At 38.9% G+C, this 16104-nt stretch overlaps 1 protein-coding gene across 2 annotated transcripts in view; it reads right to left on the reverse strand.

Moving 5' to 3' along the window:
- Positions 1–258: 258 nt before the first annotated feature.
- LOC139611725 (matrix metalloproteinase-17-like) overlaps positions 259–16104 on the reverse strand; it is a 64337-nt gene continuing 48491 nt past the window's right edge. Inside the window, exons 5-10 of one of the 2 annotated variants that reach the window (XM_071466601.1) lie at positions 14603–14779; positions 13379–13481; positions 11571–11653; positions 10552–10704; positions 9719–9976; positions 259–1880 (exon numbers count right to left, since the gene is read on the reverse strand). In XM_071466601.1, coding sequence (XP_071322702.1) covers positions 1555–1880; positions 9719–9976; positions 10552–10704; positions 11571–11653; positions 13379–13481; positions 14603–14779 — 1100 coding nt within the window. In that variant the 3' untranslated portion in view covers positions 259–1554. The remainder of the gene's footprint in view (positions 1881–9718; positions 9977–10551; positions 10705–11570; positions 11654–13378; positions 13482–14602; positions 14780–16104) is intronic. The other variant, XM_071466600.1, reaches the window with a different exon arrangement.

Genomic DNA, 16104 nt, shown 5'->3' on the forward strand with positions numbered 1-16104 from the left:
TGACACAATGTGGTTTGCCCTCCTAATGAACAGCAGTGAGCATTACAAGGGAAAACATGCTTAAGAACATCAGAGAGGTGGAGAACATCTCCCAGTTGGTGTCTGCAAGCTGTCATGTTACCTTCATCCGTCTTCAAGCCCGGGCTCCGTTTCAGTGACACTAAATAATTTCACACTTGGCCCTCACAGCTGCAAGACAGAGTACTCTAAATAACCTTTTCAGATACAAATTCATGTGACCACACTTGGTCAATAAAGTCATTCAGATTTTTTTAATTTTTCTACAAAAATATTTTACATTAGAAAACACAGCTTAAAATATACACAGCCCACTTAGTTATGCAATAACTGCAAAACCCTTCAACTCAAATATATCAGTCTATAGGTAAATATATCTTTACAGCAAGAATAAATCCAGAGGCCCTGTTGTGACTCTTGTCTTCAGAAGGAGCATGGGATATGAAGGAAATTGTCCAACAGTCACAAAAAGGCTCTATGAACTCTATAACCTGATCAAAGCAATGTAAAATAGACAGGAATATTATTTTATCTGAATTTGACACAAAAAATACAACTAAACCAAAAGCAGGGAATGCTTCTGAACCAGAGGTGAAAATGATGTGCCCATAGAAACACGTTCATGAGCAGCAGGTTCCTCACTTTGGAGTAGAGTTGAGGGAGTTTAGGAAACTGGTGCTGAGGTCATCCACCTACTCATCCATGCATCTGTCTAGCTCTCACAGTAAGAAGTTTTCACACTATCTGCAAATGTCTGAGCAAAGACACTCATGCTTATCACGAGCACTTAAGTCAAGCTGGGTCAGAAACCTAGATGGATATGTGTAGATTCTGGGGTTTATTAACAGGTCAGTTCCCCCAGTTTACGAAAACATTTTCTCACTTTCCTGTGGTGATATCCTGCAATGCATTTAGTTCTGGGTTTATTTCAACAGTTTTTGAGACATCCCATAATAACGAAGGTGAAGGAAAATTGTACCTATGAGTTCTGTGCATTATCAAGAGTGACACTGTTTTCACACAACAATCACATGAAAAATTAACCATGTGCATGGCTCGATACCACCAGGGAAAAGTGTGACAATGCGTCTTTTGTACTTGTACGAAACCAATTTTGAACTAATTTTGGTGAAAAGACCTTGTAATTACGTTTCTGCTGTAACTTTATGAAATAGGCAACAGTGTGCGCGTTGGCTTGTTGTTCACCTCTGTACCTGCCTTCAGCCCAGGATGCCTTTCATCTGCCTGTATGTGAGGCTCTGCTACTGTGAACTTGCTGCTCATGAGGAGAAATACTCACCCTTTTCGTTGCAGAGATGAGGCAGTTTGATCATTCAGTAACAGCTCTGTAAAGCATTGTGAGTGGGTTGATGCCTATAAGGACTACTTTAGTTGGCTGTGCCCACCAAATGACATATAAAATAAATAACAGCAAAATTAGAGCAAAAAGATACCAAATTATATAATAAAAACAAAAATATTCCAGTTGCTGGCCCTCCACCAATCAGTTCAGGAACTTTGTCCCATGCTTTGGCATCATAGCAGTTCAGAGCGGAGGGCCAGCAAGAGCGTCCAGAGTGGTGGCAGCAGCCAGATGGGAGATGGGGAGGGGCGGGCGCCCAAAGGCGAGGCGGTGTCAGAGGTGCAGGAGCACACCTCGTATCCATTCTCTGCGTGGTCTGGGTGATGGTGCACGTTGACTCTTGTCTCAGTGCTTTTGGGCTCTGTGTCTGGGGAGTCCGCCTGCATCTCAGTGCACAGCAGCCAGTCCTTAGCGATGAGGCGGGGGTATCCTGGCTCCACTTCCATGTCACTGCCGGGCACTCGCCAGTACTCCTTCCCCTTGAAGAAATAGGACGAGCCTTGGGAGGGAGAAGGCAGAGGGTTGGCATTAGTGTTGGTGTGCAACACAGAGCCGGACTGTGTACTTTATCACTCACACAAGGTACAGAATCATGTTTGCGCTCGTCTGAAATACACAACAAGTACAGAACACATAAAACATCTAGGGCCTTAATTTCGTGAACCAGTGATCCAGAGTGCAAAGTGTTTACAGTATGTTTGGTACTTTCACACTGTTATTACCTCATCTCACCTTTTTGAGATGCAGTGAGAATAATTTGATTGGGATTACAGAAGATACATATCTGTGGGTGTGTATAAGCACGTCCATCATGGAAAATCATAATTTTATTCAGTATAGTGCAACAGTTGAGTTTCACGCTAGTGAGTTTTGGACAGGAGACTCCACATCAATTCACAGACTAGTATGGATTTTTCTTTCTGAAGCATAACACTTTTAAATTTTGGATAAAGAATAGTTTTTCTAGTTTTTCTGTAATAGTTTTCTGACTCTGTAGAAAATAGTATGATCAGTTCAGCGTTGTTTCCTGTAAAAGTTGTATTTTTACCTGTGTGACCTCCAGCTACACCCTCCTTACTGAAAAAAGAATACTGTCTTGAGATAATACCATTTCACAGATTCAATGTGCTCAATGTGCCCACATAAAAACTGAGCCCTTAGTCTGACACAAGACGACTGTTGTAAAACTCAAAATAAATGAATAAAAAAAAAAAAAAAAAGAAAATTAAAAAAAAAAAAAATTAAAAAAAGAAAATTGAAAGGCATTTGGTGTTCTTGCTGTTAGGCTGGTAGGCTCCATTCTTTCCAAATGAAAGTAATAGCTAAGCTGGCACACATCAGTGTCACCAGTTATCATGTGTTTTATTTTCTGGTTGGTATTAGGTGTTGTGGGACTGTGATGATGCAACCAGGGACTCTGATAGATGATGTGAACCAATTTTAAGGTGGCAGATGTAGCCTGTATAAACTTGGATCTTGTGCAAAAAGGCTGGGTTGTAGCCAATAACTTTGCTAGTATGAGCTGCAAGAATGAGCACCCACACTGGAAGAGACTGAATAATTGAACAGCAGCAGCAGCATGCACAAACAATCCTTAAAATAGACACGTAGGCAGATAGAAAAAAAGGTGTATTTTGTTTTGCTGATTAGAAATATATATTTGGTTAAAATTTAATTATATGTTTATTATATGTAATTATATATGCACTCACAGTATATGGAGGACCACAAGTGTCTTGGTAAAAGTAATAAAAAAATAATTCATTAATAACTAATTGTCCCATAAAAACAGTCATTAACAAATTCATTTACAAATTAATGTAACTAACTAACTAACTATAAATAATTATACAAAATTATAAGGTAATTCATTATTTGATTTTTAATGGGTAATAAAGGAATTATAACAAGAATTTATGCTTGAAGTATGCAAGAAGTATTCTTAATACATACTTATACATACAAATAAAAGTGGTTTACAAAAAAACATAAAACAGTCATTAATTTAAAATACATTAATAAATTCATAAATAAATAATGAAATTTAAAAATCTATTTGAAAATGCAGTTTTAAAAAGAGAAATAAATAACTGGATTCACAAATTGAATTCTGAATACAGATTTTAATCGGGCAATTTCCTTTTCAATTTGCATTTCCATTTCCCTGCTGCCTTTCCTATTATCTATTTGATTTGCTTAGTCATTTGGCTTCTCCTTTTAGCCTCTCCATTTAACTTTTGCATGACACTTAGGGGCGTGTGCTGGTAAAATGAGGTAAAACAATGCAAATTAGCCATGAGATGCTCTCTGATAGGCAGTCACCTGGCGGGTTGTATGCAGACGTATAACATGGATGTGGGAGGGGGATAAAGAGGGTGGGTGCCTAAATTGAGGATGTCTCTAACTGTGCAACACTCTTCATTTCACTGGAAATGTCCCTTTAAATTCTTGATATATCAGTGTTTGACATTTTTAGACAGTGAAAGGCACCAAACAGTGTTGGAAGAGTTAGCTAGAGTATGAGGTGGGTGTGGCTTTCTAACCAATCAGAGAGCTTGTTACATCTCACGGCTAATTTGCGTTGTTTAACCAGCACAAAGCCTGAAGTGTCATGCAGAAGCTAAATGGAGAGGCTAAAAAAAGAAGTGAAATAACTATGCAAAAGCGGCAGGGAAATGGAAATGGAAATGCAAATACAAATGGAAAAGGACATTGCCCTTTTAAATCTGTATTCTTAATTCAATTTGTGAATCCAGTTGTTTATTTCTCTTTTTAAATTGCATTTTCAAATAGATTTTAAATTTCCATTATTTATTTATGAATTCATTGATGTTTTTTTAAATGGTGTTCTTACTGACTGTTTCATGTTGTGTTTGTAGACATGTAAAAATTGATTAATATTTCATTTGTATAATCTTCACAGTAATTATTTGAAATATCAAATAATGAATTACTTTGTAATTTAGTATATTCATTTATAGATGAATACATATATTTGTAAACAAATTTAATGGACATTTTGATTATACAACTAGCAAACACACATGTCCTATTTGAAGAAAAAAATAAGGCCAGAATTACATATGTAAAAGGGTTTCTACATACATGACAGTTCATGTAATTTTGTAGAGTCTCTGGGGGTGTGTTGGACAGCACAGATCACAGCAATGTTGACGCCATAGTTGTACTGTGTCCTTCGATCATTACTCACACACCTGAGACTGTGCCTGTCATTTCACTTAAGGATACTTAAGTTAATTTGAGTCAACAGAGTACCAAACAGGCACAGGTTGAATTAAAAAAAAAAAACAACAAAAAACTAAAAACTAAAAACTAAATGCTATGTGCTTCTGATAAAATACCACTTTGTAGGGACAAAGCCTGCAAAATGCATCAAGCGTCATTGTGAAAAAACAGGTTCAGTGTTCATCAGGAGTGATAACATTATTGATAACAACAGTCTTCTTTGTGCTTAAATACTTGACACACAAAATCTATAAAAACAATAATCCTATTGTGTCATATTGTACAGGGGTGAGTGCTGCATCCATCAAGTGTTGAAGGAAAAAAGACAATAAGATGAGAAAAGACAGAGAATAATCAGAGCATTCATTTTACTTCTGAATGCCCTTCTTCAGCCAAGGACCTGTACCCTGAGTAGAAAATTTACCAAAGGAGAACTGTGAACACTATGTTTGAGCATCATTTTCTAAATAAAATAAATAATGCAGCAATATCGATGTAGCAGTGTTGCTTGCATGACTCTTCACACTATATAGCAAACCTACTGCTTTATGGAGGCAGCTCTTTGCTCTACATTTCTTTACTCGTGCTTTGGCCTTGATAACAAATGTCCAACATAGACATAATCTATTCTAAATAAGGTCTTCAAATATATATATTTTTGGCTCTTTTGGTGATCTGCTTATCCATCTATCACTATTACTGAATGCCACTTTGTCCTCTTTGGCTTCTTTCTTTAACTCACAGATTGAAAGTCCTACAGCTGTCAAAATTGTTGTAGATACTATGAATAAATTTCGAATCTCACCCACAACTGGCTAATAACCCTCGACTCAGTTTGACACTACATTTTTTTCTTTAGATACTTTGACCAAAGATAGACTACAGTCATGCTGAACAAATGAAGCTGAAAAAAGTCTCTTCCTGTGTTTGTTTCTTAGTATTATATTATAGCATTAAAGGCATTGCCATTATAAGCTTTGTAGAGGTGTTATAGGGATCCTAATTATATAAAGTGTGCACATACTGTGTAATAATTTCAAGAGCCAAAACCAGAAACCTTTCCGACATCCTCAGCCTCAGGCCCATTGATTCCTACTAAAGATGTAAATCCTTTTTAGTCAAATAAAGACATGAATTTGCTACAACGGGAGGTCATTGTTGTTTTTAGAAAACAGCAGTCAAACAGGAGTAAATACTGCACTTATTTAGGGACTATTTACATCTCCATTAATACATACTCGTTAGTGTTTTGTAATACAGTGCATATGGGACAGACTCATTAAAAATACAGTTCCCGAGTTCATGATTATGAGGGAACATGTGAGTGCAACAGTGTGGCTCACTGGTGTGCTTTTAAGAGTTTTTAGACAACAATGGAGCTCTATGGCATAGAGGAATGAGCTGTGTCAGGCTTTGGCTACACAGGAAAGTCTCTTTTAGTTGGATCAATTTGTTGCTGGTTATGGTGTTTTCAGGGGATTTGCTGACAATAAGACAACTGTAGATATCATCAGCCTTATCCTTGAAGGGAAAACTTGGAACTCTATGAACTGTAGCTGCAGAAATTTCTGTCTCAGGTGGTTTACTCAGTGGTCTCTCGTTTCCTTCAAACATTGCCATTGTGAAAACAAGTTTCACTTCAGTTTAAGTTCAGTCTAGTTATGATAAATAGGACAGGGGTTGTACAAAATACCAACAATTTTAAATGGATTCACTTCTTGACTTAATGACAACAGACGTAACTTTGACTCTACAGATGTGACATTACTGTTATGTGAACTTTCTCTACAGGTTGAAGATATTCATGCCTGAGAAACTTCATTTTCCTCCGTATGACAAGAAGGCTTAACTATTCCTGGATTCCATACTGGTGTCAGCAGCTATGATCATTATCTCCATTACAGCTACATTAATACCCTTAATGCCTCCTTTTCCCTCCACAGCAACCATTCGCTATGGTTTTACTGCCTTTCCCTGTCTCTCTATGATTTCTCTATTTGTCCTCTGAGTCAAACCATCTATCTTTCTAACATCTCTTATTTTTCTTTCGTTGTCTTTATTATCTTTGTCCTCAGGTATCCCCATATTTCCTCTTGTCTGGATTCACCTTCTCTTCCTGTTCTCTCACATCCCTCCCACTTTTTTGCTCTATTTTCATAACGAGATGTCACTGTATCTCCTCTCTTCTACTTGCTGTCATGTCAGTCTTTTCTCTCCCACTGTCTGTTTCTATCTCCTTTCTCTCTGTGTTCATCCTGAGCTGGTGAAACAAACAGAGAACAGGCTTTGATGTGGCTCCAGTTCCCAGGCCCCATGGTCTTTCTCTGTGCACTTGTTCATGTAGGTTTCCAAGTTTACCCTTCCAGGCTCTGGTGATAATGGCTGGGGGGTGAAGTGTGGAGACTGTACAATTGTCCTCTCCTCTCACACACACACACACCCACACTCATGCACATACACATGCACATACACACATGTGTGTACACACATCAAAGAGCTTGGAGCAAGACCTCCGAGTCTACCAGCTCAGAGGACAGAACACAAACCACTAAACACCTGACAGGGAAAGAGCTTCCTTGTATTCACATGCTGCAGGGGGGGATTAGGGACATTCTGGCTACCACTGAGAGTGGTCTCGAATATCCGGACTCAATGGCTGTTTTTTTTAGGGCAGTTTTAAAATCTAGCACCACCCAGAGCCAACACATACACACACACACACACACACACACATATCAACTAAGCAGAAATGTTGCACAAGTTTCCTTGGTGTTGGATTATTTTACACCTCTCATCAACATGCATACATGATCAGATGAGTGTGACTCTGATGGTTTGATGGAAGCAGGCGTTGTGACCTTGACACTCAGCTGCTACAGTGGAGCTGCTCACTGTGATTACACTGGGTTTGCTCCAAGGTTTGAATGTGTTTGACTGTGTGAATCTGAAGCAGAGTGTTGGCAGAAAGGACCATGTGTGCTACGTCAAAATAACAGATAAAGGTAAAAAAAAACATATTTTGACACATGAAAATAAAAAATAAAACAATTAAATGCAAATGTGCCTCTAATCTGCATTCTGCAGCTATGCCAACAAAAAATTGTCCATAGATGCAACCAGGGACTGCCAAAATAAAATAAACTCAAATAAAAATCAAAATAAAATGTTATAACAGAATGTACTGGAAGAACAATAATGAATATTGAAATATGGAATATATTTTCTCAGGTGGATTATCTTATCTACGAGCAACAGAAGTCAATTTAAACTAATAAATAATAAAATTTGAATTCAAACAAAATTTTTTTACATGTAAGATTAACAACTGCATGTTAATACTGATTTATACTTTGCTGACAGTAAATATATAACTGATTGATTAGATGCTGAAATCCATGTTAAGTGTGCATTTCACTTTATATAAAGCCACGTGATCATTAATGTCACCTTTTCATGAAGAGCATCCCTTCATTCAAAAGATGTGCAAAACCATGCATCCAACTGAAAGATCAATGACAGGTAACTTAATACCACTGTCAGCACTTATTAAGGTGCACTGGTGACAGTGTTACCAGATATTACTTGTAATGTTGGTGTATTCCAGGTCTAGGAGTCTAAGATGCTAGCGGCTCTGTGAGGCTGCACTTTGAGCAACATGCAACATGTAACATGCTCACAGTGATAATTGTAGCATGCTAATGTTTAGCAGGTACAATGTTTAGCACGTTTAGCATGATTGTGCATAAATTTGCTATTTAGCATTAATAGTACAGCTGAGGCTGATGGGAGCATCATTTGTTTCGCAAGCATTTAGTCATAAATAAGAGCATTGAACAAACTGAAAATTTGACCTGATGATGGTGCTAGATGAAATCTTAAGGGATCACCAGAGTTCATGCTGGGGGGAACATGAATAGCTGTACTAAATTTCATGGCAATCCCGCAAACAGTTGTTTAGACATTCAGACACTCAAAACCACATATGTCTACCTCATGGTGGCACTAGAGAAGAAGTGAGGAGATCATGGGCAGGCATTAGGATACATCCTCTGGGGACCATGAATACATGTACAAAATTTTAAGCGAAACCTTTGACCCACGTGGAAATGTAAAAAAATGTGTGTACAAAATATCATTGAAATCCATCCACTAATTGTAGAGGTATTTCAGTCTGGACCTAAGTAGTGGACTCACATTGCCACGCCGAGAGTCATGCCACTGGCATGGTTTAAAACTACAATGTTTTACTACTCCCAGGAGCTTGCCTCAGAATAACAATCTGAGCCTCTAAGACTTTATTCAAGGCTTGAAGCAGCATGTGTGCTAACTTGCATAATTGTTCCATCCTTGTCTCATATTTCTCTCTTAGTTCATTCCTCTCTGAGGATTAACACTGAGAAGGATATTGCACGGTCTTGCCTTAGGCACCAGAAATTCCAGAACTACCAGTGGTTTGATACTCTGGTGGAGTATTTCAGCTCTATTTTTCTCTGAGAAACATAATAATTTATCGCTGGAAGAAACAGACAGCGGTGATTCATCATTTCTGCATTGAATGTAATCAATCAGAGTGTCTTTATAATCAATTTTTAATCAAGATGGAAGAGGTCAAAATATCTCACTAGCTTCCTTCTATAAACCTTTTCACTCTAGGTGATACATCACTTTTGGTGGAACAGTTGTGATCATTTATTTTGGAATATCCAAAAAGTAGCAAGACAGCTTTATTATCACAAGAGATTCTTTGAAGAAGCTGTCATGTTTTTGAAACAGAGAAAGACAGAGAGACAACAACTTTTGTGTTACTCTATGATCTTACCATCATCATATATTGTGTGTGTGTTATATCTGACCTCCAAACATTTTTGCACAACCCATCTGTCTGGGAGTACATGGAGATTTCCTAAGAGAAGCTAGAGGAAGAGTCTAAGTTTCTAAAGGAAGCAGCTATGGCCTAATTAGGTGGCAAGAAAAGTGATGGATGTGTCAGTATTATCTTTCATTTTCGTGCCAAGCATTACTGTCGATGATGATGAAATCTCATCTCTGCATGTTATTTGAACAACAGTGTTGCTTTTTAAGGCTCCTCACCATCAGACCACCTCATGGCGTCGTCCAGCTGTGGCGGGAGCCCCTTCCAAAGCGTGCTGTCTTTAGGGTAGCCCAGGTCCATATGCCTCAGGTGGTCATCATAGCGCCAGTAGCGGTTGTCCTTGAAGAAGTAGGTTTTGTCGTTGTGTAGCCAAACGAAGGCTGCGTCTACGCCTTCCAAGGGTAGGCCAAAGTCACTGATTGGACGAGGGTAACCTTCTTCCACGATATTGTCTTTAAACACCCAGTACTTTAGACCTGAAAAGGGTGGCCACAAAAAATCTATTTAACATCACAGATAGCAGACAGTGTATTCATTTGAGATGATATATTTAAAATGATGAGAGACCTGTAAAATTTCTAAAGGACACTCTCTTGAAATAAACATAAAAGATTTACACACATTTTTGATATGCCGCCAGAGACGAACGTTCACTGCAAGACAGCTGTTTTAAATTCAATCAAATCGTTCCGTTGTTGCTGCACCTCTGTTTTTTTTTACTTTTGCCGAATCTCACATGTAGAAAAAATGCCACAATTTCCTTCAGAGTCCCAGCCACATTGTAAGGAAGCTGTGAACTGTCTCTTTTCATTAAGACTCTTTGTAGTGTGGATGAATCAAAAGTCAGTGGGTCGTCAGCAGTTTTTAAAAAAAAATGTTCTGGACGCTCTCTCACTTAAAATACAGTATGTACTAAGCTATGCATATTTGAACCATCATATTTATTTAAAAACTATCCTTTAAAAATGTGATTCACCAACACATTGAACCAGACTAAATAATCATTCCAAGATTTGATTATCTATAGGAACAGGGTTTTTTGGAACTTTACCTTTGAAAAAAACTATTTTGTGGTCTCCAGGTCTTTCATACACAGCGTCCACACTGTCCAGATTTGTTGGGAGGCCCCTCCAGAAGCGATGGATCTGAGCTGGACGCAGAGACACCAGGTGCTTTTCTCGAGTTAGTCGCCAGAAGTACTTCCCTGTGAGGGAGAGGACCAGTTTGAGTTAGGAGGACCAACACTATTCATGTTGCTGACAACAGATAATAATCGGTTTGGTGGATATTGATATTTGTTATTTTTTATGCATTTGCAAAGGGGAAACTTTGCAGTGCAAATGTAAAAGAATCTAATGAAGAATAAGATGAAAGCATGAACTGTCTTTGGCTTGTTTGTGTTTCTAGAAATTTTATCACCAGCAACTTGCATTTTGTAGCTTAATCAAAAAACATGAGCTGTTTCTCATGGACACATCTACCCCCAGCAGAGTCTACTCATGTAGTACATTTCAGAGCATGTTCAAGGGTCACTATAACTGAGGGTTACCCTTCTCTACAAAAAAAAAAAAAAAAAAAAAATGTTTACGTGAACACCAGACAGTATTCATATTGGAGGCTGAATCAATTCAATGTCTGAAAAAGTATTTGATTGTAACGATCTATGAACTCTTAATGTAATCTCTTGTAAGTTATATAAAGGATAAAAAAAGGAATACTAAATGTCAGTTTAAGTTCAGCAAACTTTGTTAACATGCCTGCTGCTGAAGGTATGCAAGTCTGCTTCTTGTTTCTGTTGTCAGTGAGGCTCGAGGTGATCCCTCCAGAGGGGAAAGCATGAAAGCCTGATGTAATTTTTGGACAGCAGTCTCTCAGCAAGACTCAACTAGCTCAGTCGGGTGTCTACGGCTAAACCGCTCCCTCCCCACCCTCATCCTCTTTCCTTTTCTCTGTCCTTCCTTAATTTGCTCTTCCTCCTCTTACTTCCGCTCATTTAGCTAATTTCTTTTTAGTTTTCACCACACAGCTCTGTGGCTTTGCGTCCATCTCTCTCCCTTTGTGCCACTGTACCTTTGAAAAAGAAGGCCTCCCCTCGTATCTGGGCCACAGCATCAAAGTGACTGGTGCATCTGTCAGGGGCATCTTGCGCCAGCCTGAGAGATGTGAGGAAAGTAGGAGGAGATAAGATTGTAAAAAGGGGAAAAGAACTTCTGGACATTTATAACACTTTAAATCTTTAAACACCACAAAGAATGTTGTTTCTAACAGATTTCTAGGTACTGTGGGTTTCCTAACACCTAAGTAACTTAATATAAAGACTATGTATAAAATCCATGATATATGTTTGCTTTAAATGAGATATGTGTTTATCCTGTTCATCATTTAGCCATCTTTAGCCAGATTTTGTTCACACACTCCTGAGACTGGACGCATGAATTAATGAAACCCAGCTTAACAAAGGAGGAGATGCTCTCACGTTGACAGGGTGAGGTCCCTCATTTATCCCCGAGGTTTATAAGTGATTTAAAGCACTGATGTGGCTGGCCTGCCAATGATGAAGCCATTAGCACCACAGGGCTGTGAGTGGGAGCCCGCCAGGCCTTATATTACCAACAAAGAGCTCTATTAACACTATTCACTGCCTAGTGGTCAGTATTGGTGCCCTTGTCAGGACCTGCCAGCTTTTTTTTACACGTCATGGAGGAAAATGACTAATGAAGCCAGTCTGAACCTGGACAGCCAAAGATGACTAAATATACCACCAATGCCTGTTTAGCTATGCCATCCTTCTTAGTGCTACCTCATTGTTTCCTGATGTGTGTGTGCATGCATATGTGTGTGTTTTCTGAAACTAATTTAAATTGCAGGTCTTCAGAATGAAGACAGTTTTGTGAAGTGTTTTTTTGTGGGACCTCTTGGGGACTACTTTAAGATGAGTGCTTGGTGGTTTGGGTGTGTGCACGCGAGCGTGTTTATGTACATTCAAAATACATAAATGGGCAAAATTAAGTCTAATTATCCTTTATAAACCAAAAAAATACAAACTGATGCCTGTATTGTACTTTAGGGAATCACTTAATTAGACAGGCAGGCTCCCAAACTCACTCTCGGCCTCTTAGCTAATTTGCTTTGTTGGCACCTTATGATTTAAGATCAAGGGCCAAAAAAATCTTTTTCCAATAAATGCAGAGTATTCCTGCATGGATTCATGACCTTGTTTCTGAGTGGAAGTAGGAAAAAATAAGAAAATTCAAAAAAACACAATAAATCACAATAAAAATTATGCAGATATACAGGGAACCATCACAAAAATAATAATAAAAAGATCTAGTACAGTTACAATGTAATAAATACCATGTTGAAGTTTAGTGTTCTTATGGATGCTGCTGAACTTCTCTTAACTTCAGTATAGCCACATTTTCAATTCAAGGAATGCATGTAAGCTTGAAACAGGAGAGTGGATGTGCATGAGCACATTTGCCATCTGAAGTCATAAGACACATCAAAGAGCAGCACATGTCCTAATAAGATGTGTCCCAAGTCAGCTGTGAAGCATGCATCATTTTTGGTAGAAAAATTGTACTGTGCCATCTGATTTTTATTGACACTCCTCTCTGCGGCACTCCTGGCAGGCAGTGTCATGTTGAATGGGATTTACAGAGTGAGTGAAGGATGGAAGACATTTGCTTTCACCCAGCAAAACTGCAGCACTGGAGATGCAGGGTCACTGCGTTTAATCTAGGCACAAAAGTAGGCTCCTCAAGTTAGAGCCAGAGGGATTGTTGAAGAAGCTAAAGTGGATTTTTTTTATGCGGTGTAGCTCTGTAACTTTTTGCTGCACGTCACAGATGCAGGATGTCTTTGAATCTTTTACTCACAGGACAGTGGATCTGTTTTCAGGAAGGTCGAGCAGGACGGGAGGCTCAGCCGTCTGGGAGGGGTTGACTGGTCGGTTTGTGTGGGACACAGAGTCTCTGACACCTAGGATGAGATCCAGTGCCAAATCAATTTACAACACATGTAATAACAATCTGCTGAATTTTAGGGATTCGCTCTATTCCTGGTCTTTTGTAATGTTATTATTTTCCCACTTTGTGCCATCATATAACAAGGCACATGCTGTGTGCAATTCTCTCCTTGTTTTTGTCGGTTTTATCTCTTTGTTCACTCACATACTTCACTCCACTTCAGTTTGATTTAATTCATGTTGCCTCACCATTTATTCCCGCACTTCATTCTCCTCTTCATGTTTATCAATCTCTTCTCTCACACTGCTATTTCCTGTGTCAGGGAATGGTGTGATAAGGTCATGTGCCATAACAAAGTCCAATTAACTCCATCCATGTTTTCATTAAATCAATAACCTTGCTCTTAAGAGCTCATCAACCGCTTCCTGCTCAAGGTGGTCTCTGTACCTTCAGTTTGCTGAGCTGTCACCAGCAAACTGCACCGAGAAACATACATAATTACAGCATAGGCTAATGAGTCATGGTCAGTGGAGTAGAGAAAGATTCTGTCAATTCAGATATGGGCAGAGTTTGTCTTCACAGTGTTTACACACACACACACAAACACACACATACACACACACCTCACAGGATTAATCAGAGAAGAAGCGGAGACATCTTCCAGTCGTGTTTGCTTCTATGGTGCATCAAATTAGCAGCCAATTTAACCAGTATACTCTGTAAATTAATGAAATAAAACCGTAAATAATGATGGAAAGTATATGTCAAGTAGATAATGACATAGGCTGAGAGAGTTGCAGTATTTTTGGAAATACTTAGAAAGGCTGTGTAAAAAAAAAACCAACCCAAAAAACAAACCAAAATAAATAAAGGCATCCGCTTCATGGTTAAATGACCACTCTGTTTCATTTTTTTTGACAGCACTGTCCCCAGCTCTAATCAGTTACCGAAATACCATTTTTCATGTGTGTGTGTGTGTGCTGGTTGTTACACTTGAGGCAGATTTATTAATGGAAATTCTGATGGAAATGCAAATAATTTACCCCTCTGTCACTTTTACACACAGTTCACAACACACACACACACACACACACACACACACACACAGTAAGTTGACTACATATTCCCTCGTACCATAGAGCTGCCAGACGCGGACCTTGTCTTCATAGGGTAGGTCGTATTTCAGAGGGTCTCCTACAGGACCCTGGTAGTACGGTCTCATGATGGACTCCATGGCTGAGGTGTGGACCAGGCCGATGGCATGACCAAACTCATGGACTGCAACCGCAAACAGGTCCATGCCATGAGAGTCTGTAGAAGACAGAGAGAAAGGGAAACATGTCAATAGACAACATCTTGGTATGAGTTTGACAAAGGGAGGGCAAAACACCATACAAACGCAATCCAAAAGACACACCTCATTTCATAGTATTGTTTCAATTATCTTTTAAAATACAGAATACTTACTGGATGAAAATAGTTCTTCAATGTGCAATCTGATTTTTCAATGTTGAAAATCTAACGAATCCCGACTGAATAGTTTTGAATATTTATGCTTCTCTCAAAATGAATTATCTACTGGGGAAAAACTGCAGCTGGGTCCAGTGGCGCCGGCAGGATCATATTTCATAGTGTGCACAAGAACCGCCTGTCCACTTGTAGGCTACCTTTAGGTTTCCAACACATGCATGAATGTCTGTTTTTAGTGCTAAAGTTATGACACAGCACCACAATAAAATTCTGATTAGCCTCCTACATTCATTTCAAAGATCAACCAAGAGGCCAGATAAACAACAACATCCAGCTGATCAATGGGCTACAATATACTATTATACATTATACTGAATATCCAAGAGACACATGCAGTTAAGGTCGGCACTAAACAGGCAACAGATTCCCTCATTTAGCTAAATAACAAACAAAATCATACAAAAAAGTTCACACAGTGCCTATAGGATTACGGCTGCCATCAAGAACCTGATCCTGACCTTGTTTTAACATGGACACTGCTCAGAATTGGTGTGAGAGGGTAACCGTCAGTTACAATATTTATTGTAGTATCACAACAAAGTTAATATACTGATAATCACACCCATAATTTAGTAGATAAAATTGGCCTCCCAGTCACTGATAGCCTGGTTTATGCGATCAAATTTGTTGTTTAATATATTGTGTTGTATTCAGAGTTTGTGCATGAACTGGGTATGAACTAGATTTAGTGAACGACTTTGGGAAGATGCAGTGGCGACACTCGCCAGTGTCACCTTTCTTCTACAAGTCTTTGCCCTTAAATGGCCCACTCAAACCCCTGTTCAGGTATTTTATCCTTTTTCAACTCATCTGCTTATGGCGCAAATTAAGAGGCATGACAGACAGCTCAGGAGGCTTTGAGTGCTGTTAGGTGTGTGGTGTGGTGAGATAACTGTGGTAATACTGCCTGAATCCCTGGGCTGCCAATCAAAACCTGAGTGCGGAAAGACACCTAAAGAGCCTGCAGGCTATTAAAGCACATTCCCCTCGATGTTCAACTAAAAAAGAAAAGAGAAAGCCACCAAAACTCCTTGTCTGGCTCCGTGAAGCAAGACAAAACCTAGGGCTTGGAGATTTGGATTTGCAAAAAGTATGGAGAGCCAGCA

This window comes from Trachinotus anak, unplaced genomic scaffold (assembly GCF_046630095.1).
Source record: "Trachinotus anak isolate AG129_WGS33_773 ecotype Australia unplaced genomic scaffold, CSIRO_AGI_Tana_v1 ptg000028l, whole genome shotgun sequence".
Taxonomy (NCBI): Eukaryota; Metazoa; Chordata; class Actinopteri; order Carangiformes; family Carangidae; genus Trachinotus; species Trachinotus anak.